Source organism: Columba livia, chromosome 1 (genome assembly GCF_036013475.1).
Source record: "Columba livia isolate bColLiv1 breed racing homer chromosome 1, bColLiv1.pat.W.v2, whole genome shotgun sequence".
In the NCBI taxonomy this organism is placed as follows: Eukaryota; Metazoa; Chordata; class Aves; order Columbiformes; family Columbidae; genus Columba; species Columba livia.
The window spans coordinates 10,460,555-10,487,571 of NC_088602.1; the positions used below are offsets into that span (position 1 = coordinate 10,460,555).

A 27,017-nucleotide genomic window follows, 5' to 3' on the forward strand; every position below is an offset into this window, starting at 1 on the left:
GGGATCTGTAGCACAGTGAGGAAAAGACAGAGTAAGTGAGGAAAAGACAGAGTAAGACTAAGGCAATGAATGTCCCCTCCTTAGAAGCTCTGTAGACAAAAAACAAAACAAAACAAGAAACAAACAAAACCCAACAAACAAACAAAATAAAAACAAACACAAACAAACAAACAAACAAAAAAAAACCATCACCCACATAACATTAGATCCTCTCTAGGGGAAATCCTGTTAAGGAAGCAAATGTTTGCTCATAATCCAACTCCCTGGGCAATTACCAGGTCCTATACTGTTGTCTAGCTTTTATAACCTAGCTAAAGGAGATCTACAGCATGCAGGAGCTGGTATGGAGGAGAGTAAAGGTCAACAGAGTGATGTTACCTTTCTTTCCATAAGAACATTTCATTAGAGCCAGAGATCACCAGACTGAAACTGTCCACAGCATTCCATGATAAGTGGCTTTTTTGGTGAGGAATCTGTCTAAATGCGAGCCAGATATAGTTCAGTAGGCATTTATCAATATTACTATGGAGATGGAGCTTATTCCATCATCCATAGTGTTATTCTGAAACATCTTTTTCTTTTCTTTTTTTTTTTTCCTTGAGGATATTTTATTTTTTAACCTGAATTATTTCTACACTCATCTTTATACTGCAGGAACACTTATGTTTCTGTCAACTAATTTATTTAGCTAACAAGACAGTGCACTGCAATGCAAAGCCAAGAATACATGGGTAATGGAAAATATGATGGAAAGTTTTTAAAGTAGCTTTACTGTACAATGGCATCCTCACAAACCTGCTAACACTCTATAGTTCCTAACATATACTTCTTTTTCTAAGAAAAAACTTTTGAATACTTCTTTACTTGCTTACACAAGTTTGTGCAAATACACCTCGGGTCATATTCTAATCTCTTTTAGATCCAAAGTAAATCCAAAGTAAGTTCCTTGACTTTACTGGGGTTACTCTAGATATACAAAAGATAACCAGAACCAAACCAGTGACAGTAATGAAGTAGTTTCTGATTCACACCAATGTGAGATTTACTCCTCAATTTTAGTTCTCTAATGGAAAACAACTGTGATCACTTGGAAGAATAAATCACATAGAAGAACTACTTCTGGGCAAAATTTTATGCTCTTCCATGCTTGGGTGTACTAGAATGAAGACAAAATCTCTTTACCCTTTGAAAGGGTAGGTATTATATCAGCATCGCTATAAGCAGACACCAACAACACAGGCTGAATCCATGTTTGACTAATAGAAAATGCTTCTATAGAGACCGAACTTATATCACTGAAGAGTAACCACAACAATGATAAACAGCAATGATCAATATTATTCAATAAAACAACACGCCCTGAAGCTGAGCCCCTCTCACTCTGGAACAGGCTAGTTTCTGCTTTGACTGAAAAGCAACATGTTAAAAACAGTTTGCACATTTCTCCTTGAAGTGAAAGCAATTATTTTAAATAGGATTTTTTGAATAGTGGCTCTAACTGGGCGATAATGTTGGCTTCACTAAACACTACATGGACACAAGAAGACAACAAAAAGTCAGTCTCATTTATAAGGAGCAGGTGAGATCAGAAGTGGATTAGCTGGCTGGAAATGAAATAGTTGGTTTTCATCTTCATGCAGTTCAGTTTTTGTGTAACACCTTGAATACTATCTCCTTAGGAAAAGAATTGGCTGAACAATGTAGAATCTCTTTTTTCTTTATGAGCAAATTCCACTTTTGTAATTATTTTATTCATGGAAACCTCAAACGAAAACCAGTGTCTCCCAAGTTTTGCACAAAGTGACAAAGTAACATTTTAGAAAAATTCTAAAACTCTATATGCCTTTCATTATTCTTGAATTAACTCATGACACATGGTATCAAGTCAAGCCATGTCATAGCATTCCACTGTCTATCACAATTATGTATTGTTACTGTTGTTCTGTCATGAAATAATGGAATAAAACATCAAACACTTCAAAATGTAATTTCATTCTAATAGGACATTTTCCCTTTTTTCTGAAATGAGAGATTTCCATCTGCAAATTTTTTCTCAGTATTTTCACTGTGATCCATATAGCTAGTGAAAAATGATTTCTCAAAATGAAGTTTGCCAACAGAAAAATTCTAATTAAAAAAGTTTTAGCCTACAGCCAATATTTCTCAGTCTGCTCAAACTCTCAACCTCTGCGCACTGTGAAAGGGCTGACAAGTTGCAGAGGGTCATCACCAGAGAACTAGAAAAACTGTTCAGCCCAGACCACAGTGAAGCTCTGCAAGAGTCATTTTAAGAAAAATACTAGATAGTGACATGGTCTAAATTACATAGTCACAAATGTTCATTTACTACAGTCCCCTAGGCCAAATTCTGCAGATCTTGCAGCTACCTCACTCTAAAGAGATTACAGTGATAATATAGCTTGATAAAATATGAAAGATTGAACCCTGAAAAATTTATTGTGAGATTGCCAGTGGCAGAAAAACTCCACAAACATAAGCCAGAATAACATCACTAACTTCAAAGACCAGCAAGGGTATGGCTTTAAAATTCTCATATCTGTATCTTCTTTCTTATTTTATAGTAAATACTTATATCTGAACTGACCTTCTGTGAAATGTGAAATCCTTATTAAAGAAAAAATCATCCTCAGGGAGAGTGGGAATAAGTTTATCACCCAGTTGGACTCAGACATAGGATCAAAGAATAAGTTCGGTTGGAAAAGACCTTTAGGATTGTCAAGTCCAACTGTTAACGTAACACTGCCAAGTCCACCACTAAACCATGTCTATAAGCACCACATCTACATGTCTTTTTGAAACCTTCAGAGATGGTGACTCCACCACTTCCATGGGCAGCCTGTTCCTATGATTGACAACACTTTCCATGAAGAAAATTTTCCACATACTGAGTCTAACCTTCCTCCGGTGCAACTTCAGACCATTTCCTCTTGTCACTTGGGAAAAGAGACCAACCCCCACCTCACTAAAACCTCCTTTCACGTAGTTGTAGACAGCAATAAGGTCTCCCCTCAGGCTCCTTTTCTCCAGGTTAAACAGCCCCAGCTCCCTCTGCTCTTCCTCATCAGACTTGTTCTCTAGACCCTTCCCCAGCTTTGTTCCCTTCTCTGAACTCTCTCCAGCACCTCAAGGTCTTTCTTGTAGTGAGGGGCCCAAAACTGAACGCAGGCTTCAAGGTGTAGCCCCATCGGTACTGAGTACATTCAGATGATCACTGCCCTGGTCCTGCTGACCACATTATTTCTGAAACAAGCCAGGATGCTGTTGGTCTTTTTGGCCACCTGGGAACACACTGGCTCATATTCAGTTGGCTGTCAATCAACACCCCCAGGTCTTTTTCCTCAAGGCAGATTTCCAGCCACTCTTCCCCAAGCCTGTAGCATTGCCTGGGGTTGTTGTGACCCAGGTGCAGGACCTGGCCCTTGGCCTTGTTGAACCTCTACAAGTGGCCTCAGCCCAATGATCCAGACAGTCCAGATCCCTCTGTAGTGCCCTCCTACCCTTGAGCAAATCAACACTTTCACCCAACTTGGTGTTGTCTGCAAACTTATCAAGGGTGCACTAGATCCCCTCAAAACACAACATACAAAGCAGAATTTGACCTTTAAAGTCCCTTCTGTCTTAACCACTGGTCTATAAAGTTGTACAATATTACAATATTACAATATTACAATAACTTCTTTGCAATACAGTTTTTCAGTTAAAAAAAAAAAAAAAGCAACGCCTGCAAAACTGTTATGAATATGTCAGTGATGTTAGGGGTGCCACAGATGTTAAGCAGTGCACTAAAACAATCAGAGGAGATAGGCTTGTTGAGGTGATTCCTCCATTCCTGTAGCACTGAAGGCTGCTAATGCTCTCTGAGCTCAGGACTCCCTCTGCTCACTGTCCTTGCAGCTCTTAGTGGCAAATGAGCAACTGAGGAAAACAGTACCTGCTTTCAAAATATAAAGCTTTGCACTTGAGTGATTGTACATGGGCTTCTGTGGTCCTCTTTATTAGATTGTAAAATTTGCAGTTAATATAATTCAATACTCTTTTATAATCCTAGAAACTGTCAAGCAGCCTTAATTTTGAGAGGTATCTTTAGCTCCTCCTATAGAAAACTTGGGGCTAAATACCTATCTGATTTAATTTGGCTTGGCTTCAGTGAAGCTACTTCAAATCCACTGAATTACTGTTGCTGATTTACAGTGCTCTGAGCAGGAGCAGAATTAGGTTTACAATCTCTTGAAAATGTGAGTTTTCTCTTATTGAAATCACTGGTAGAACTTCCATTCACTTCAGTGATGTATGCCCTGATGGCTATTTCTAATGCATGGTAATTAAATGAGGGTTTAAAAGGAAGTCTGATAGCTACAGCTTCCTATGCAGGCCTGATGATTTAACAGCACGCTGCTATCAGGGAGAGTTCTGTTTCTCTATGCAACCTCCTCCATCAAACAGCCAGGCATTCTCCCTCCTTTTTTGGTACCAACACTGATTTTCATCATACCCTTACATGAGGTACTGTATCTCAGTAGCCTGGAAAAATACTGACATCCCACACTCCAGATTAGTTTAGATCAGCTCACAGAAGGATTGATGAGGGGCAGTTAATGCTTAGGAGAGGAAGGCACAGCATGGGGAAGGCAGGTGGAGGAAATGGAGTTCCCCTTTCTGGAGGTGGAGAGCTCTTATTTCAGATCCCTGCACCTGTAGATCTCCAGCCTCACATTTGCTGTAGAGGTGATGTAAATGCTGCAGCCACCTCACCAAAATTTTCTGTACTCTGCAAAACTCCTCATGTTTTCACATATTCTTTTTACTTGGCTCTGCCCCTTTTCACAGTACGTCATCCTGAATAGCTGATTCTACCGAAGTATTTTTAAAAGTCTGAGAGAAAATAATAAGACCCAGGTTAATAAAATAGAATGATGCCACACTGTGGTTTTATTCCTGCTAACTTTACTATTTATATGGAGTTATCATAACTAGAAATCAGATATTAGAACTTCTCATGTGCATGGTTAGATATGAAGTCACCTTTGACACTGACTGAATGCACCTCAATTAACTGGGAGCTGGAGGGTGGGGTTGCTAAAGCTGTCCCAGTTACAGTGATTTTGATTATTAAGATAAATTGCTTGTGTTCGGTTGTTCCATGAAAAGTTTTCCAGAGCCAAAATGAATATTCTGTATATTTTTATAATGAATGATTAGATCAAGTGTTTGCAGACCATTGAGAAATGTTAAGAAGCATCCAAAGTCTGATATAAAACATCTGTCTAGATTCTGCATAAGTTTATCTTCCCTTAAACATACTTATAATGCTGCTGAATATAAGTGAAAGAGTCGATTCAAAATTACATACAGATAGATCTTTTCCAGTTAATATTCACAGAAATTTCCTTGTATTGCTATATCAGCTGACCTCAATGATCATGTGCTGTGGCCATCAGCAAAGAAGGCCAAAATTGCTGCCATCAGTTCCTGTGAGTTCTGGCCAGACTGTCAATGGACATCATTCTTCATAGTTAATATTTAACTCTGCTCTCCTGATTGACAGCTAGGTAACACAGCATTCACCATTAGGCAAATTTCAGTGGCCAAGATTTTCCCTTTGAGAACTCATTGCTGTTTACGTCACCATGCAGCATCTTTGGTAATCCTGATCCACATCTGATATACTGAAAGCCTGCAGTTATCCTTAGGCATTAGCATGTTCCTCTTTCTCTCCTAAATCTAGACTCACTCCACCCTGAAGTCTTACAATTTTCATCATAAGTCAACTCTGCCTTCTCCAGCTGTACCGATTATCTTTTCTACTCTGACTTCTCTTTAATTTCTCAAATTTTTTGCCATACTATTACAATTAGAAAAATGGATGGCTATTATGTCATATTGGTTCCTAGATGCCACAGCTATGATTTTACCCTTATTATAATTATCAGTGGTTTTATGCTAGATGCTTTTCCCTTCTTTGAAGTAACAGAAAATGCAAAGCCCGATGAGGGAATTTAGCATGACAAAGTGCAATCATTTCACACAGATCAGAGTTCCAGTGGGGTCTAAAACTCAAGTTTCCAAGTTCACAGAATATGACTCTATTCATAAGGCATCTCTAGCCACATCTCAATTAATACTTTGTGTGACTCAAAGAGGAGCAAATGCAAAGAGTGAAACAGTTGGTGCTGAGGACCTGATTTCCATGTCATGCATGTGGGTTTTGACATGGAAGGGGTTCTTTGACACTAGCTCCGGTTCACTCCTGTGAACTGAATACCCACTGATGGCTGATACATTTTAGATTTTCTCCAAAAGGAATTCAGCTTGCAAAGTCAGAAACTGTCCTGTGATGTGACTCATAGCATGAAGCAGAATGACTGTTGGGAGATTCACTTTAAAAGTATATTGCTGATCCTCTTTCAAATGCTAGTTCTTGGTCCAAATAAATAAATAAAGCAAGTTTTCAAAATGCGTGAGGCATTTCCCAAAGAGAAGAGCTGGGCATCCTGGAGAGTTGGGCAGGGAAAAATTTAATGAAATATAACAAGGGCAAGTGTAGAGTCTTACATCTGAGCAGGAACAATCCCAGGTTCTAGTATAGGTTTGGGTAATGACCTCTTTGAGAGCAATGTAGGGGAAAGGGACCTGGGGGTTCTGGTGGACAGCAGGATGACCATGAGCCAGCACTGTGCCCTTGTGGCCAGGATGGCTAATGGCATCCTGGGGTGTGTTAGAAGTGGTGTGGTTAGTAGGCCCAGAGAGGTTCTCCTTCCCCTCTACTCTGCCCTGGTGAGACCACATCTGGAATATTGTGTCCAGTTCTGGGCTCCTCAGTTCCAGAACGACAGGGAACTGCTGGAGAGAGTCCAGCGCAGGGCAACAAAGATGATGGAGTGAAGCATCTCCCTTATGAAGAAAGGCTGAGGGAGCTGGGGCTCTTTAGTCTGGAGAAGAGGAGACTGAGGGGTAACCTTGTCAATGTTTATAGATATACAAAGGGTGAATGTCACGAGGATGGAGCCAGGCTGTTCTCAGTGACAACCAATGGTAGGACAAGGGGTAATGGGCTCAAACTGGAACCCAAGAGGTCCCACTTAAATTTAAGAAGAAACTTCTTCTCAGTGAGGGTAACAGACACTGGAACAGGCTGCCCAGGGGGGTTGTGGAGTCTCCTACTCTGAAGACATTCAAAACCCGCCTGAACACCTTTCTGTGTAACCTCATCTGGGTGTTCCTGCTCTGGCAGGGGGATTGGACTGGATGAGCTTTTGAGGTCCCTTGCAATCCCTAACATTCTGTGATTCTGTGAATTTTCTCCCTCTTGCAGACCTGATAAACTGAAACAATACTGGGAAAATGCTGAGGATCAGCACAACAAACATGTCATTCACAGCCCTTTTTTTTTATTATTATTAAGTTGTAAAGATGTTTTAATATGTCTCAATTATGCTCCCTCATCCTACAGCTTACAAAATCTGTGAGAACAAGACATCTCCAGGAATCAAATCGAATCAAAGAGAGAGAGCAGAGAGGTTTTGCAGTGTGGGTTAAATAGTAGAACTAGCAATAGGTTAAGAAATAGACTGAGAGGACAACAAATTTTTCTGCTTTTATTCTTCTGGAAAAATCCAGAGATGGATCAGATGGTTGAGCTGACTTTCATTAGGAGTCCTTACAAGTCACAAGTAAGCTTTGTTGTCAGCAGACTGAGAAGGACTACCAGCATCAGAGTTGAGGTATGCACAGATGACCAAAATAAAAACTAATGGAGAGACTCATCTTCCAGTATTTCCTATTTTGAAGCTGACCTTTGTGACCTCTTCTCAAAGCCGATACTTTTAGTGCCCTCTAATATAACAGAAATCCACAGACTCTCATCCTACAAGTCTGACTGTGAAAGATTATTGATTACTTACCAAATCTTTTTGTAAAGATTGCAGCTTGTATTGTGTTGGCTCCTATCAATAAAATAATATGTTCTATAGTGACAAACAACATAAAGTGACTGATTATATAATGAGATACAATAGCCTGTTTTATCTTAGGAGTGTATATATACAGAAATCAAAAATGAAAATAAAGTGAATACATTTTCTTAACATGAATAAATGTGTACACATAAATGTTTGCAGGGATTACGTTGCCTTTTAACAGACAGACACAATGGACAAAGAAATTTAAAAATATAAAGAAATTAAGCAGTACATTTGCTGACATGCGGCATTAGCTACATGGCAGGAGTTTTAATTTAGCTTATTCTAATTTCATCTTTGCTATGCCTTTGAAATATATTAGCACTCCTTTATGTGTTTTCCTAAGCCCTTGTCTAAAAAGCTGAACGTAAATTAAGTGAAAGTAGGTACTTTGATCTTCCGTCTTACTGGAAAAAGAATGAAATGCATTGTCACATCAGCATGTGATTTCCTCTTAAATACACAGGCTTTGCTGATCCACGGACTGCAATATCAAACATATCTCAAAGTGGTTTGCACAATGCACTTCACATCTACATGAATGGCTCCATGTCCCAAGTACAAGGTTCTGCAAATGATCCTGTCTTTGTATTACACCATGCATTTGTTGACAGGTGAGTTTAATTCTTCTTAGTAAACCTGAATTATTTCGTGTTTTTACAGTGTGTTTTTCACCTACATTTCAAAACTACAAATATTTTACATGTCTTTACATGCACAGCTTTTTCAGACATGTACAATTGAGGTCTGCTCTTATTTGAGAACAAGTGTCTTTCCTAACCTGTCTGTATGTTCACTGGATTAAATATAATTTGAGAAGTTGACAAATGCATTCATCTTTTATTACCAAGGTAAAAATAGTTCTTCAGTGATGTCACAGTGATTAATATATATGGATGTGCATGTCAGGAAGTTTGGACCAAAAATGTGTGACTCATTTTCACACGACAATAATAATTTGGAGCAATTCCTTGACATTCTAAATGTCAGTGCTGTTTTAATTTCTATTCCATAAGGAAGAACTGAGTGTGTTATTCATAAATAAAGAAGCAAAAAATCTGTATTTCAGTGTAACAAACAAAATTGTGACTGTTTTTTGATGAAAGAGAAGAGTACAGCTGTGCAGACTGAAAGGAAAGCAAACAGAAGAATATCATGTTTATTAATAAGAAAGGGTAGGAGAACACAGTTTTGCAAGACAAGAGTGAAATTGCTATGTTAAGAACCTCATGACCAAGATTTAATGGTGACCTTAAAAATTTCTGTGTCACTATAATATCTGCAAATGGATTCAAACAATCTACTGTAAACTGCATTACACTAAACTGTGATGACTGAAGAGCTATAAAAAAGAAAGTTAGCTAAGCAAAGGACAGCAAAATCACACAAACACCACTTGTTCTGGAGCAGTTATATTTTCTTACCCATCTTCCTCTGTGTTCCCACGTGTACTGACCATGACTTGGCTACTGCAATGCTTAGAGCAAAAGAACTATCACTCTTGACAAACTTCTGAGACTTTTTCATAAACACTCAGAAACCTACTGACTGAGACCCTGCCTGCACACAGCAAGGTGCTTATTGAGATGAAAACCAAAATGTTTTCGTTATTGTATTTAGCATTCTGGAGGTGTCAGTTTTGTAATTCTTCTATGTGAAAAGCTTTTTTTTCAGTACATTTTGAAAGTTGGACAGTGTACCTTAGCTGTGATTTAGCATCTCAGCCCACTGACTGCTTGACAGGATGGATGTACAAGGATTTCAGGTGTGGTTACAAATTTTGAGTTTGGCACCTGGAAATTAACTTTCCAACATCTATGCTATTAAAAAATGGATCATTTGAAAATTCAGAGAAAAAGAACACCAAAGAGAAAGCATTATGCTCTGCAATATCAAAAGAATTGTTTTCCTTAGACACTCATATTTGTATAAAACCCACGCATCTCTTAGCTCCCACTCATTGCAGGGCTTAAGTAGCACCTTGGTCACCATGCTGACCTCTCCCACAGAGGCATTTCAGTCATAGGCATTATGAGCCCCTGGAAATACTTTTCATAGCTGTAGCTGTTAAACCTTTTATAAGGCAAAATTAATTGCAAAAGATAACATCATTAAAACCTACTAGTGTTGAGGGAATAAATCACTGCACAGGCACTGTGGGGGCAAAAGAGATAACCATGATGCAATCTCATCCCATCTGCGGCAGAAAGAATATTACAAGTGCTTTGCAGCTGCTGTGTATATGGGCTTTGGTACACACGGATGTAAAAACTGATAATAATGCTTCCTTTTGTATAAGTGACAGAAATGCATTAACATGATTAGGGTTACTTAGCAGCCTTATCCATGACAGATTAATCATGCTTTTAGTTATAATTAATAAGTAGGTGACTGATAGGTACGTACAGTACCTTTAAAAAACCCTGTTCCTCTCCTACACAGGCTTAAAATCTGAAGGGTTGTGAAGTTCTTTTCTGAGAGGCAAGCAAGAATACAAAGAACAGAGTAAATGGGAGAAACAGTCTCCACAGCAGCAGAAGTACTTTTTTTGGACCTTATCAACTGTTCCCTTTTGGGCAGAACACTTTCAAGCTGATTGCTATCACTACCTTGGGCTATTGGCCTTTTACTAACTTTCTGTTTAAATATTCTGCCAAGGAGAGCATTTGTTCCAGGCCTTGGGGAGGACATGGAGAGTTGTGAGATGGGGATTTACTGGTAAAAGGTGTAAAGACTGGACACCAGCAACCACAGGTTTGCTGGGTCTTGCAAAGGCAGGGAACAGCTCTGTGTTAAGAAATCAAGACTGGATACATTTCAAGCATCCATGTAGGACCCAGAAGAAGGATTCCTCACTCCACTGAAAACTCCTTGAGTGAAATTAAGCATGTAGTTTGCTGTCCCAAACTCACATCTCCTGTAGATGTGTTTTCTTCCCCTTGATTTCAACAAGAGGTGCTGAAAGGCTTTTGAGGAGCTGTTGATCTGAGCTTCAGCTAACCCATCTGTAAAGTGGGTGATATTAGATGCCTACACAACAGGGACGCTGTCAGGGTAAATGCATTAACGACTGTGAAATGCTCAGTTATGACCATAATAGGAGTGATAGAAGTAAGGCAATAGATCATTGGAACTCATTTTACATAGAAACATATGGTACAGAGGAGGATAAACAAGTGTATACGGAGTCTGTTGACAGGTGTGAGCCAAATGTTAGGAGCTGCTTTCCAAACTGAGCAACAGTCAGCCTCCCATCTGCTGTTCCCCTGCCTTTCTTACATGGGTCTGATGCACAAAATGAGGGAAGGATGGACTGAGCAGAGGTGTAGTTGAGATCTCTCAGGTGAAAAGCAAAGAATTTGCTTACAAACTTTTCTGTTTTTTTTTTTTTTTTTTTAAGGACATTCTCTTTCAGTAGTGCAAAAGTATAAAACTACCCAGGCAACAGCTTTCTCAGGAATGATAAATCAGGCTCCTTGCCTTCTCGTTTGCTACCTAGAAGATGTAGGGATCAAACTTCAGTGTTTGGTAAAAGCAGCTGACCACCCTGAAAATTATTAATTGTTAATTGAATAGCTAAAAAAAAAAAAAAAAGCAACAAAATATACATTCAGCAAAAATGACTGTTTTTTTAGCTCTCTGAAGCATTTCCCTTAATTGCAAATCTCTGCTATTCAGATGTGCTCTACAGTCAGCACAAGGGAATAACAAGGGAGGAGTCAACCCACTCAAGCTGGAAGGAGCAGCTGCAGAAGCAGTGAAAGCACGGACCCAGAGTTCCACTTGAGCTCACCAGGGTGTTTTATTTGCTCTGAAAAGGAACTCTTTCCTCTGTGCTGACTCTTTCAGACCCTCCACCCCTATAGCCACATAGTATCTTCTCCTGTTCCCCCCACACTTGTCCTTTAAATATTTGTTTCATCTTTATTCTCATTTGTTCAGTACCTCTCCTCCCCTTGCCTACCACATGCTACTGTAACAGTTCCCCTTGTAAACCGCAAGAAAAACTAAATAACAACCGGGAAAATAAGTTGCCATTCAAGATCTTCATAATACTTTATCCCTATACAGCAGCTAATGCAATAGGGACCCCAGCCTGACCTTGTTCATAATTTCTGCAGTAACGGAGAGGGTTTATTAAATAATATGGATGACTTTCAAAGGCCCTGATTTTACAACAAGCAATTTAGAACTGATTTTGTACAGAAACACAATGAAGTGTAGGCTTCCAGCCTCTGGCATCTCTAAAGTCCAGTCTTGTTAGACTGTTTGTACAGCTGGACCCAGATTGTCAGTTCTAGTGGTTCCACTGCTACAGGACCTTTTTCTCCAGCTTTCATGAGTAATCACACAGCTCAGAATACTGCTGCAACCACCATTGCATTAAGTTAATTCTCTGTCCAAGTGTTCCTCTCTGTTCATACCCTTCCACCATTTCTTCGCCCTCTGTCACTTCAGATGAACTGCTGATCTCTATTTTCAAGGCCCTCCGCTGCCCAACTCCAAATCATCCCTTATTCATTGCTAAGGAATTCACTCACCCCTCCGATAAGTTTGTGATATTAGTCTCTGTCGTATATCTGTTTGGCATTCAGGCGAATCCCTCCATAATCCTCCTCGTTGGCATTTGCTTGCCCTACACATCCATAGATTCAATTACTGTACTTCCCTTAGACATGACACTTGCAAAAAAGCTCAGACATTGGTAAGCTGAAATCTTTACTTAGTGTGTGGACTGCTGCAGTCCTACTGCATGATTGCCTAGTCCTCCTCACATCTGTTTGAATCCATCTGTTGGCCTTTGTCCTATGTGTAAATTATAAGCTCTGTCGTTAAGGGACTGTCTAATTGCCATGGTCTGTGCAATGTCTGACAAATTCTTAGCCTCTGACTATGACTCTCGGGTATCAAAGCAACGTGAGCAATAGGAGATAGCAATTTCTTCATTTATAATTATATGAAATGGTAAGGACAAGGGACTGTTGGACATCCCTATGCTGATCTTGTTGCTTCAGTTACTCTTTTCCTTGCTGTCACACAGGACTAATATCTTGCATCAAAACCACAAAACATTTTGAGGGGGTGTATATGTATTTGTGTGTGTGCACACACACTCTCCCAAAAACAATCCAAGTCAAGCACAAGGTCACGTAAGGAATGGAGACACTCTAATTTACAGCCACATACATGCATTCGCACTTCCAAGCAGGTGCAGGAGAAACTGTCCTATATACCATCTTCAGAGCCCAGTGAAAATGCCACTAATTCTGTCTGATCAAGGCAAACATCTCTGTGCTGTTCAGCAACATCAACTGCCATAGATTTCCTCTGCAGGATGCTAAAATGACCCTTCTGCTTCAGTGGCAGGCTGGAGCTGAGACCTTTAGGAAATGCCAGACTCTGTCTTATCTGAGGATCTAACAATAAAATGTTCGTTATTGTATTGTTTATCAGTAAAGTGCCAAACTGAAAAGCATGTATGGGACAATTTGTTCAAAAATATGCTAGAGCCCAAAATCTACACATCCTGATTTTCATGCCAGCAACACCCCATTCCGTAAGCCAACGTTATGAACCCTGTCAGTCCCTGTGGACTGAATATACTTGTGTTCATGACCGTCCCTTCTCCTTCCACCCAAGAGAAAAAAAAAAAAAAAGCATTATATTAAAAGTTATTTTCTTGGAAAATACTTTAATAAGAGGAAATTTGATTTTCACTCCCAGGAGATGTCATAATAAAAGCTTCTTATTTTTATTCTGTTTTTCAAACAGAACATTTACTCTTAAATGTCATCTCACGTTTTTAAACCAAAAAATGGCATGAGAAAAACCAAGTTGTTCTCTTGTTTTGAAATGTTGACAGGAAACAGGGACTTTTTTTAGCAGTTCAAAACTATTTGCTTCAAGAATTTGGAACATTTGGAGTGAAAGCATTCAAGAACAATCATTAGAAAATCTTGTAGGGCAACACTAGGTTTCCAGACTTGTTTAATAAATGAAATAAGAGCCATTCTTTACCCTGAACTGTCTCCAGTGGGAGGCAACACAGACACAGCACGAGACCAAGGAGGTATTATCCCTATTTGGTACACAGAAACTTAAAGACACCAAAATAAGTGACTTGAGCACAGCTGAGATGGATATTTTAATACAATGATATATCAGCTAATAATAAAGCAGTGTAAAAATGGAGAAATCACTGCATAAACACGAAGTGTATGATTAATTTTCTTCCTTGATAAGAGTCTTCCACAATAAGAGTCTTACTGCTTTCTGAGGTATCTTTGCAAAAAAATGATGACACAGCCTAAAAGTCACATTTTTCTGAAGCTGAATAAAATATGGCTCGGAGCCACATGAAACCTGTTAGACAAAGGCAGGTCAAGAGGCTGTCAGTAGCATTATACCCATCCTTCTTCATGGTGTCAGCTCAGGATCTTACTGTCTGTACCCACCCAGCACTGTACCCTCCCAGCTGCCTATGTAAAGGTAATGCATGAGGTGAAGTCATTGCCATAATTGTCCTTGGCACGAAGGTGAAACACTATTAAAGTCCATCAGCTCTGCTGAGGCACCTTTTTGTCTTTTGATTGGATAAATCTATTCAAAATACTTCTTTTTACCTCTGCACAATAGGTAGCACAGAGTGTCCATTTAAATTCATGTTCAGAAAATACTATAAATACAAACACCCACAACACATGTAATGTGCATATAACCCATTACTTGTGTATGTAGTAAGACCAAGTCTGGGAAACTATCGCTCCACCTCCAAATCTCCGGGGGGAAGTTAATTTTATTTTTGCCTTGCATCCTGGGTGGCAGTTGCCTATCAGTCCTCTTCTTCCTTCCTTGTGTGTATTACATGGCTCCTACCTGGAAGAGATCTCTGGTCAGCATTCACAGCTATATCCCACCATCAGGCTCTGCAGCACAGCAGCAAGGCAGCCTAGCTCTCAGCCTTCTCTGATGCTTAATAAAATCACCTCATTACCAGCAGCTGCTGTGCTGGAGGCTACCATATCACAGAAAACAACTCTTTCTTATCAGGAGGGACATCAGAGAAAGAAAACTGCTTCCTAGCAAAGCATTTCATAGGAGGGTGGGCAAGGAGAGACTTCGGTCACAAGACTGATTGGCACACAAGCATGAGATATGGAGCATATCAGCACTGAAGGGATGGGAAATTGAAGCATGGAAATTTTTAGAAATTAAACATGGAAGAATTTGTCTTAATTTTGTTTCTCCTTGGGGATGTCCACAAATGTGCAGGAGAACACACACTTACTCTGTTGCCACAAGCCCTCAGCTGGTACTGAACCGGAGCTGCTAACCTTCCCCTTTTAACCTCTCAGGCTTAGTAGCATGTTAACCAGAGCTACTCAGCTTGTTTGATGGAGATGACTCACTCAAAGTGGGCTCAGTATGTGGGTAGAGTGAGTTCACATCTACTGCAAAATACCACATAAATATATCCACGGAAAATAGAGTGTAAGTGGGAAGGTTGGGGTGTTGCTGAGAAACACATCTCCCCAGTATCTTTCCTCTGATACTCCCATGTCTGGGGCTGAAAAGCAGATAATACCTGGAGATACTGAATCTGGACTCCTAGCATGTATCTCAGCAAGGGTGGGCAGTTCCTTCTACTGCAATTGCATAGCAACAGAAGAAATGCAGGAACAGCCCTGGAGGGTTACACCAAGGTCCATCTAACCTGTATCATGGCTATAGTGGTGGCCAGAAACAAAAGCAAAGGAGTATTGGTTTAAAGGAACCCTCCTCCAGAAAACCTCCCTGCTTTGCCTATTGGACAGACAGGGGCTGTCTCTACATAGTACACTTGAGGTTGCAGCTGCACCTGCACCTGAAGTAACCCACACTCTTAAATAAGTTCTTTAGCAATGCACAGATAGACCATACAGAATCAGAGACAGAGAGAAATAAGGACAAGGAATAGGCTCTGGAGAGAAATGTTCTTTTTGTTGATTAAGCATATATAAAGCCTATAATGCTGCCGATCCATCTTGCTTTACGGGAATGGCAAGAGGAAAGTTAAACAGACCTCTTCTGGATTATACGTGAAATACAGTAGTTGGCAATCTCACCTGCTATGCCATTTTTCAGGCGAGATGTTTGTAATGACCCATTCTGCTCTTAAAAATCAATAGTATAGTAGGAAGTTCAGTTCAAATAGTCCCATTTAAAGTATATGTTTCATATTACTCTTACTGCAAGATTTTAGTTCAGCCAATGCAGTTATTAGAATGAATCACTTCGTACACTGCAAATTATGCAAGCGATTAGTGGCTTTTAAAAGGAAAGGTTACTTTGCCCTGAAACTTGGCAAATGCTGCATAGTTAGTCTTCACCTATTCTCCTAAAGCTGGAGGAGGAGAAAGCTCTCTCTGTGACACAGCGATCAAGACAAGCCCTGATGCAGACAGCTAGCAGAGCATTGAATTTCCTTCCTGCAGCACTTCTGCAGTAATAGCTGCTGTAATTGTCCAAATTGTAACAAATCACAGGAAAACATGGTACTTTTCTCACCCACATGTAGCCACCTTCTATTCATCAAAAGAAATTATCACTTTGCTACCATAGATGTGATTTATATGTTACATGCCCTTGTGAACCTCAATAATGACAATCTCTCAGTCTCAAAAGAATTGAATTACAGAGCACAGGAGTGGGTTACAGAGAATCAGTCCAGCTACCTCCACAGCAGCCCATTTTAATCTGCTTGTTATCTTTCTCTTCAGGGGAAACTAGTTATTAAACTTTGGAGCAGCTGGTGTTTGTGCTATCTCTTACCTCAAGTGATGTTTTCCCGTTAGCTGCAAACCATGACAAAGATGATTCTGAGAAATTTAACACAGGATATACAGTCCAGTAAATGTTAACTTTTTTTTTGTATCCATGCAACACATAGTTGCCTTTGCCTTTGCATTTCCTTATTTACAAAGCACACAGGACAAACCATCATGTCTCATCTATATCTTGGCTCTTGCAGTGTTGGACAGCAATGGAGACCTAAATTTGAATAAGAAACAAATATTTCTAACCAAAAAGTTCCATGGTTTGACAGCAGGGGGTGAAACAATACACATGATGATAACCATTTTAGGGAACAAGAGTTTATTCCCTGCACGTAGGGAGAAGCATTGACAGCTTTGATAGGTATAAAACAGGGGCTGACTTGACCATGAAAAGTGAAGAGTTTAGGTCAGATATCTGACTGAATCTCAGCCCAGCAAAGCCTCACATAAAGTCATCATTTCTTTCCAGCAGAGATGCAGAATAAACTTCCATGGGATTTAGCTTGCTTTGTCAATAGCTGCATTACGATAAGGCACTACCCAGTCCTACACTAGAGAATATTCACATTCCTCTGCACAGATTCCTACAAAATTTCCAACACTCAGCTCCTCCCTTTAGTGTCATGAGCAATGTGTCATGCTCAGCTTATCCATTATCTCCTTCTCCAGTAGGAATAAAGCTCTTTATGCTGTAATCCATCAGCAACTGAGCAAACATAAGCTGGGCTCAGCATTTGTTTGTTCATCCTACCTGATTTTCCAAGAAGGCAGAAAACGAGAATATTTCTGTGAGGTTCATTGACTGGGAAAGTGGGATACAGGGCTGCCCAGCAGGTAACGCTTCATGGTACAGGAGCCATGTCCCAGACTTACATGCAAAGGGGTTGAAACTGAAAGCAGCTATATGGATTTTCTGGGAAGAGTTAGGTGTTTTGCTGTGCAACTCACGGAAATCAGCATAGCACAGGGAGAATAGAAATCCAGGACTTCAGCAGCTCTTTCTAAGAGCAGCACTTGGTCCTATGCCATCTGCAGTGATCCCTGCTCAGGATTGTTACATCTGAATCCTCTGTAGGACTCAAGTGCCTCAGCAGCTTTTTCTCACAATGGAGGGTGGAGGAGCTGATGCCATTTTTATTCCAGAGGAGAAACAATTGGAGCAGTACATGATTACTGGAGCAATGACTGGAAGCTGTGTAGCCCTCTGCACCCAAGTGAGCACGCTGAGCAGCAATGAGAGATCCAACTGTGTCTTCTCCAAATGGCTACAGAAGTTTAAATTGTTTGACATAAAGAGGAAGAGTTTCAGCTGGAAAGGCTGAAGACTCTTTCTCTTCCCCTAATCCTACACAGGTGTTTAGGGCATTTTAAAGAAACGGGGAGGGGAGAAACTGCTCTAAATCACATTGGTAGAAAGAATATTAAAAATAACTTCAGTAGCTGCTGTAACCTTGAAGCTTTCAACAAAGTGAGACATGGGCAAAGAAAGCGGCATTGGTTGTCTCTTAGATGGGATTGATTGTGTAGGACCATACTTTTACTGTCTCCTTCCCTTTTGTTTCCTTTATCTGATAGTTTCTAAGCATCCAGTTTGAGCACTACCATAAATAAAAACAAAGGAGATGGAAGGAAGTACAGATGCTTATAGTGGGATGGTGAAGAAGAGCTGTGCCAAGATCCTCAGGCACCACATGGCTCTCCAGCTCTGGTGGTACTTTGTAATGGGTGGGAAGGTGTCAGTACAGTGCACATTATCATGCCTCATCCAGAAAATGGTTCTTTAGGGGGCAGCTGCAGCCAGTGTCAATCTGGCTGGAAAAGTAAGGGGCTTCAGGTCATCTGCACATTGCTCCTCAGTGTTGCAGATGGTCTAGTCCACTGGGGTCCACAAAAACAACCTTTTTGTTCCGAAGGTGAAGTAGAGGAAAACAACAATGTAGGCCAGACATTTTCTGCAGAAGTATATTTGTACTTCAGAGACATATAATCGATATACATAGAATCATAGAATGGTTTGGGTTGGAAGGGGCCTTCAAAGTTCACCTAGTCCAATCCCCCTGCCATGAGCAGGGACATCTTCACCCAGATCAGGTTACTCAGAGCCCCGTCCAGCCTGACCTGGGATGTCTCCAGGGATGGGGCATCCACCATCTCTCTGGGCAACCTGGGACAGGGTTTCACCACCATCATTGTAAAAAATTTTTTCCTCATGTCTAGACCTATGTGATCACAGAATCTCAAGAAATTACATGCTCCAAGAAAAAAGTCAGGAGCACAACCTTATATGAGGGAACAGCTCCTCTGGGCTAAAGCATCCTTATTTGTCTGTTTTGTGCAAGTCTGTTTTTAAAGTGTTAGGTGTTGCCGAATCTGGTTGCACAATCGAGGTAGGGATACCACAGATCCAAGGTATCAGGTTTAACCAGTAAGGAAGCTGAGCAGGTGTTCCCAGTAGGCACACATAAACACAATAGTTACATATATTCATATGCATATATGCACATGGGGTTGACTGGCTACACAGATTGACACAAAAAATGTAGCACCCACAAAAATTCCAACAGCATCAACAACCTCATCCTCTTGCCCACTTTGGCTGACTGGGATGAAAACCTGTTATGGGAAAGTACACATACATCTATAGATACATATACATTCACAGTCTGGATTTGCTAGTAACCGGCCTAAGACCATTAACTGGCCATGGAACCCCTGGTCTCCCAGTTGCCTCACCCACAGGCAGACACACACATGCACAAACAGGTCTCTCCAGCAGCTGATTCAGTGAGTGGCCCAGAAGAAACCTGACAGTGATAGTGCAAAGGTCTGTGGAAGAGGCATTGTGTCCGAGGATGCTTGCTGCATGCTGCAGCTTGGAAGTGATGGTGGAAACCTGGGTGTTCCCCAGGAGCTGACACTGGACACAGAGCAATCACTGTAACCCAGGACAGTCCTCAGCAGTGATTCAGCAGCAGGAGAGAGACATAGGCTCAGAGGCCTTGGGTGAGTTTCTCACAACAGTTGAGGGCAGCATCTTAATTTTTAATCAAACACTTGGTTTAAGACCAGTGTAATTTGCTTACAACCTGCCTGACAGTCCCTGTAGCGTTTTTAGCCAACTTAAAAAGAAAAAAAGGGCACTGCAATATAACCGCATACATTGGCAAACAGCACATTGCCTTGACTTTACAACCTCAGCATCAGCAGCTCTTCCAGGACTGAAGCACCGATGTTTCTCCCAAATGTTTGGGATGGGAATTACCTGAGGTGACTTTGTAATACCAGCTGACTAGTGCCAACTTTTAAAGTGATGACTACTGTGTAATCGCAGTCCTTGGACTGGCACTTCAGCTTTCCCCAGTTTGTTTCCTTTTCCCTTTCTTTCTAAATGCAAATACATGTTGCTTGCCAATTTCTTTTATAGAATCTCAGATCTCATGTTACTGAAATAAATCATATAAATGAGTTCTAAGCAACAATGCTCCGTCTTCCTTGTGCCATAGTTAGCCTGATCTAGGCTCAGTCTCACAACTGTAGATGAGGAATGAAAGTCTCTGTCAAATCTGGCATAACTAGTGACATGGCTTCATATTTGAACATGATGAAGTTATTAGCGGTTTTCAAAATTGCCACCTAGCAGGTGAACCATTAGTACTGTCTGTGTGCAGGCTTTCCTGAGGCATGGATTTATCAGGCTTCTAGAAACAAAGGGCAGAGTTTCACCGCTGCTTTAAGTCAGTTTAACATGGCACCAAGGTTAAAAAGAAGAATCAGTCCTGCTCACTGATTAGTGCTACCCAGAGGTGCTCACTTCTGTTTCTCCCTTGTGCTGGTACTGTCTGTCACACAAAAGCATAATGAATCAGGTCCATGACTTTATCTCACCTCAGCTATCCCAGAACAAATGAAAATAAATTAGATGTTTGGTTTTAAGCTAAACCAGTTCCTTAATCTTGGTTATGGCATGGTTGTGCAAGTGCTTACAAGGAAAGTGAGGACATGATAGGAGGAAAGCAGGACTGTGCCTTCTCTAGTGGTACAGACCAAGACTGACCATGACCCTTCACCATAACAGGACGGTAGTCCTCCCACTGGGGACACCTGCAGTGTCACACATGTTCCTGGTTGCCTGGCAGAGGAATTTATATGGAGGTACCGAAATCTTTTCTTTCCCCTTTCCCTATCTCCAGGTGTCCTTAATAGCAAAGCAAAATGCACGAGATTAAACTTCTCCTTGAAAATCTTCCTGAAGGGCCATAGATTTACATTATGTGTCAGTGTCTCTGCAGTAGTTCAATACAAGGGAATCTTTAATAACAGATATTTAAGGTCTGGTTTCTCCTCCTACACGACAATTGGTCAAGTGCAGCTCTGCTCATGACGGGGGAAGGCACGCTGTTGGGAAATGGCTCTTAGGAGAAACTCTTCAAAATTATAAAGAAAATGCCTACTTTCATTGTTTTACTTTACTTTTTCCAGGTTTTAAGATTTCTTTCCTGTGAGCAGCATCTTTTTTCAGAGTACACAACACTATCTGGAACAGTATGAAGTTATCCAGCTTATATACAACAGTGCTCTCATACTCTGCTTGATATTTCCCACTGGCAACATACACCCATTTATTTCTTGACTCATCCTTTCACTAGCTATAATCCCATTGCATATATTATTCATAGAATAATATGAATTCAGAAATACATACTGGTGGCCTTTTTAAAATAATCTTCAAATGAATCTTATTTCCCTCCCATTCTTTAAACCAAGGGGTTTTTTATCAAATTAATTTTCCACTAAGGCTCATTTCATTTCACTTTGTATAATCCAGTATGTACGGCACAGAACAAGGAAAACATTCATGTCTATTTATATGCAATTAAATGGAAGTTATATATCCATTTCTTTTATAGATGGCTTTAATTTTCTCTGTAAAAGCACCTTATCACACTACAAGTCTTTGCAAAAGCAAAATATATTTCCCCAGAATGAAAATTTAAACTACCAAAGCATCAATATACCAGGTGGGAGACTTTATTACTTTTTACCACATACCATCTCTTTAGACCCATCAGTGCTGGTACACACAAGTGTTAAAGTCACTAACAGTGAGAGAAATCTGTATACAGACACATAGAAAAAAACTTAAATAAAATTGAGACTGTATGTTTTGCAGTGGTATAACCTGACTGCATGAGCTATCATAGTTTGGTAGGCACAAAGTGGCCCCATAGTTGAGGTCACACTCCACCACAGCATGTCTAGTCTGAACTTAGGTAAGTAATTTTGACTCTGTGCCTATTTTCTCTAAAGTAAAGTGGGGCCTCTAACACTTTCTAAAATTCCTCTAATGTGCAGAAAGAATATTCTTTGCCTTTATGACTTTATGGGGATCCCTCTGACCAGATAACCTCCTTTAGCTATTTCTGCAACAAGCAAGTGGCTCCTGACTGAACCGGAGAGTTTAAGTGATAGTGAATTTATCATGTCCCTAACTCAGTTTTTCCATTGTTTAACTACAAACACTGAGCCTTATTTTAGCTTAAATTTGTCTAAATCCAACCCACTCTACAATATTAAAATACTGTTTCTTTCCACAAAAAGGATCTCTGCGTAGACTGTTGATCATTATAATCTAGTCATTTTAAAACCTTCAATATTTACTTTGATTAAAAAACCACTACAATATAGTTTCTACTTCAGAAGTGCAATATAGAGAGATTGAGCCTTTCTGAGTTATAAATGTGAGATAGGTCATCTTTCAAAATTCAAATTATTCTTCTATCTCTTTGGTTCCTTAGGCTCCTATTTGGGGCATGCAATTTTGATTTCTTCAAGCAAAGAAAGAAGGGTTCCAGATGGAAACAGTCTTTGCTGTAATGTAGATACAATTATTTTTTAATCTATCCAAAGCCTTTAAATAAAAGCTGTTTCTTCTGAGTCACTTTTGCTTGCTGCTGAAGAAATACAAAGGGCATTAGGGCTGTAAGGAGACTGATCTCCCTCGCAGTTAGTCCATTTCCATATTTTAAATTTCTGTTTGTTAAGACCTGATCGCCCATAATCCTTCTAGGTAAGTGTTGTCACCCTGAAGGATTTATGGTTTTTTCTTGATGTATCCTAGGTTCAGTTCTTCCCATTTCCATTCCCTAAATAAAACTCCTGATGACTTTTGATTAGGTCTTCTTTCCTTTATCACTCCTTGTATTCTCCACCACACTTGCATCCCATCTGCTCTCTCCAGCTCTGCCAACATGTCCCAAATGATACCAGTCTAGCTGGGATTGCTATACTGAAAAGTCTCCGTGACTGGAAAATGTCACTCCTACCTATACAAATAACTAATTATCTGCTTTCTCTCTTTGTCTACATGCTGAGTAGGACAGTAACCAAACAGACTGTAGTAGGAGTCAGGCAGATTTCTCACTCTCAGAACTTCTGTCCAGTACTTCTTTTACACAGAAGAAATATGGAGACTGGATATCACAGAACCCTAATCTGGTTCTTTAGCTGTCTTTTTGTCACCTTTAGTCTCATTACATCAAGAAAGGGAGATAAAGTGGAGTAAAATGACTCTTCAGTTGCCATTTAATTCATAGTCCTGCTTTGCTAGGTTCTCAGGGCCAGGGTAGGACGTGGAGGTTCATATGAAGAGCACAAAATAGCAGTGGTTTGCCAAGATAGCCAACAATTCTAGGGAGTTTGGGTCTGCTGCTCTGCCGCAAACTTGGCTTTTCTACCAGGAACTTACTCATTCCACAAGGCAAGCAACTAATTGTATCAGCATTTTGTGTCTCTGCATGTATCTTTAATCCTGCAGCCTTAAGCTCTTCCAATTTTGTAGCTACTGAGCAAAGCATAGAAGTCCGTACTTTCAAGGTACTAAAAGCAAATAACTTACAACATGGCTGCTTCTCAGGAAAGAAAAGAAAAACTTCTCTCAACAGTAAGTCGATCAACAGTTATTGATGGGAGTACTGATTGCTCTCTGTCACAGAAAACACATGCCCATTATCAGATAAAGCAATCATTTCTGTAGACCAAGGCACATGAAAGAATTGTCAGATGATCCATCAGAGCTGTTCAGATGTTTCTCTTTGCCTGCAGGAGAGAATCACATTACATGAAGGAGAGCATATTTGATGATAACTGCCTTAAATGCAGCCAGAGATTGAGAAAGCACCTTATTTGAGAGAAAAAGTATCCTACAATGCGTATTTCAGTAGTCCCAGCACTCTGAAACAAAAGACAGTGTGATTATTTTCTCCAGATATACCTTTCCTTTTTGGCCCAAGGTTTTCACTTAAGGAAAATCCCCCAGGATGGGAGCACTGTGCTAATGTCACTACCTGACCGACAGCAAAAACCATAGGCTACTTGAGGATTTCAGTTTTCCTTTAAAAAATGTATTAAGGGAGTTAAGAGCCTCAGCTAGGAAGTCATAAAATGTAACTGTCTGATATGAAATGGCCTATGGTACCCAACAAGAACTATTTGTACTTCAAAGAAGAGATGTAGCTTAATTCATGGATTTTCTCCCCAACTAGATGCAACTGGGAGGTTTCTTCTTCCACTCAGCTGTGAAACTTTTCCTGAAATAATTTTGTTTACAAAATATGAGCAAGGCAGGGAAATGGCAGTGCCCCCCTTTTAAAAGGAGAAATACAAACAGGTGAGAATGTGAAAAATACTGCTGATATATTAAATCTGTCAGTTTTCTCAGGCAAAAGAAGAAAAACATTACTATCACCATCATACATTATCTTGCCAAGGCAAAATGAGTATTGTGAACCCATCTTACTGAACAAGCTGGGAACAAGACTTTAAATGAAAAGAATAAATGTAGCTTTACCCAACTGCTTTAATAGCATAGATAATATGATTCTAATCTTTCAAAGTGTCCAAATACATGCACAAGATACATGCACAGGGCCAGCTCTTCTAAAGGGAGCAGTAGAAGGTGTGTTTCACTTTGACAGATGTTTCTGAGATTTCTACAGTGGCATACAGACATGGTAGAAGAAAGAGATTTCAGTGAAGATTATATGACTTTATGCTGGCTAAAGGAGAGAATTGTTCATAAACAACTCAATGAATTGTGCAATGTATCTTGTACATTAACACAACTCATCAGTATCAGAGGCATACAATTGCATCTAAATCTAATGATCAGCTGCAAGGATAGACAATTCAATTCTCCTACTACCACTAAGAAAAACTTGATATCTAATATGGGAACAACACTGCAAAAGGGGAAATTCAAAAGTACGTATGTTCATTTCCATGGAAATGCTTTGCATTTGCATCCTGTTTGAAAGATTACTGCCCTAAGGATTCTTCTTGAAAGTGCTTATGAAACTGCAACATTTAAGTCATCCAGAGAGGATGTTGCATTTCAGGGCATGCCATACAAAGCTATTTCAGGCAAATGACGACTTGCAGCTCTGAACCATGTGCTCGTCAGCCCTTGAGATTTTCATAATGTCGCTTCTCAGCATTTTCAAAAAAATCAGACCCCAAGAAGTACATTTAAACATTCAAAGGTTAGGGTATGGAAGGTCACAAGATTTTGAAAGCCTGATCCAGGTCCTGTATCTGCCTTCTTCTAAAAATATTACCATGTCCCCATAATCAAAGTACCTCTGTACCTCTAACAGCCCTGTAATGCAGAGGAGAACTATCTCAGCTCACATCTACAACTGCTGGGAAAACAAGGCACTGACAGTCGGGGTGCCCAAGACATAAGTAAAAGCCAGGCAGGGAAAGGACTGGGTTCCAACACACACAGTTACTTCCTTCAAGCTACACTAATGTCCTGATTTCCTTTTTATTCTATGTCTTTTTTTAAATATTACTGAATTTCTCTCTGTTGTTTTCCAAAGATGTAATCTGATTACAGAGTTTCTATTCAAAGTTTCTTGTGGTAACTGCAGCTGAAGCCTTGATATCATTGTTTAAATTTATCCATCTAAAAGCTTCAGCTGAACATTATTATTCTGACAAGAGTTCTTCTAGACAGGGCTGATGAAATTAACTGAAGATGAGAGCCACAAATGAAGATTTTAATCCAGATTAATACCTGCTTTGTTAAGGGCTGACAAGGTGTATGAACATAGTGAGGTTTTAATCTATTAAATATTTTGATCCTAAAAAAAAGAACCAAGGCTTTGGCCCTACCTCTGTTTTGATGAGTGTGAGAGGGCTCTAATTTAATGGAGTAAGCATTTCTCAACATTTCTGTCTGAAGACAGGAGGTAAAATTTTACCAGCAGAATCCCTGGATGCTCTGCAGAGATCCTGATACTGCTGAGCACTTGAACTTAGGATATGCATTTCTGAGAAAACCTGAGTCCCTGAACAGCTGGTTATTAAATCCAAGATGGGGGGAAAGTCTGTGTCCTCCACTCAGAGGTGAGTGTCAGGGAGCAGCAACTATTGAGCCAAGATCTCGGTTAAAGTGCAATCTACAATCTCTTTAGACCATTTCCACCTCTTGTAACAGATAAATTAATTCAGTGATGACTCCCTGAGCTTGATGCTGATAATTCCCTCCTACCAATATCTTCTGATCAAGCATGAGATCACCTTTGTTCATGCACCTGCATCTGCTCTCCTTACAGCATCTTCCCACCTCTTCTTTTCCAACCTGGCACATCAAGTATCTGCTGTCAAGCCAAGGTCACCCTGTAAACAGCAAGGGATCAGGGAAAGGATCTAAGGATTGAAACAAAGTGAAGAGTTGAGCAGACAAAGCCCAGACACAAAGCAGGAGAACTGAGAATGTTTTGGAGGATTAATTTTGCTTTCCAAACAGATACACTAGTTGACTTGAAAATGTTGATACGAACTCTTCCCATACTGCAGCCTTTGAGCTTTCTGCCTTCAAGTTAAAGAATAGACATACAGCTCCACAGACAGCTAATGGGAGAAACTTTGGCAGAGAAAAATGAAAGGAGCAGCTGAGGTCAGAGGTATGGGTAACAGCTTCTATGGGGTTTATGTGGCAAGTTTTTGGTAGCAAGAGGGCTGCAGGTGTGGCTTCTGTGAGAAGATGACAGAATCTGCCCCCATCAGAGTCAATTCCAGCTGGCTCCAAGACAGGCCCATTGCTGGCCAAAGCTGAGTCCATCAGCAACAGTTGTAGTTCCTCTATGAAAATGTATTTAAGAAAGAGTAAAAAACCAAATCTGTGCAATCATAGCTGAGAGGAAAGAGAATACGTAAAACA

At 40.1% G+C, this 27,017-nt stretch overlaps 1 protein-coding gene across 1 annotated transcript in view; it reads left to right on the top strand.

The window, feature by feature from the left end:
• Window positions 1–27,017, top strand: part of TYR (tyrosinase) — a 50,634-nt gene that overhangs the window by 13,585 nt on the left and 10,032 nt on the right. Inside the window, exon 3 of the mRNA XM_005512944.4 lies at window positions 8,446–8,593. Coding sequence (XP_005513001.3) covers window positions 8,446–8,593 — 148 coding nt within the window. The remainder of the gene's footprint in view (window positions 1–8,445; window positions 8,594–27,017) is intronic.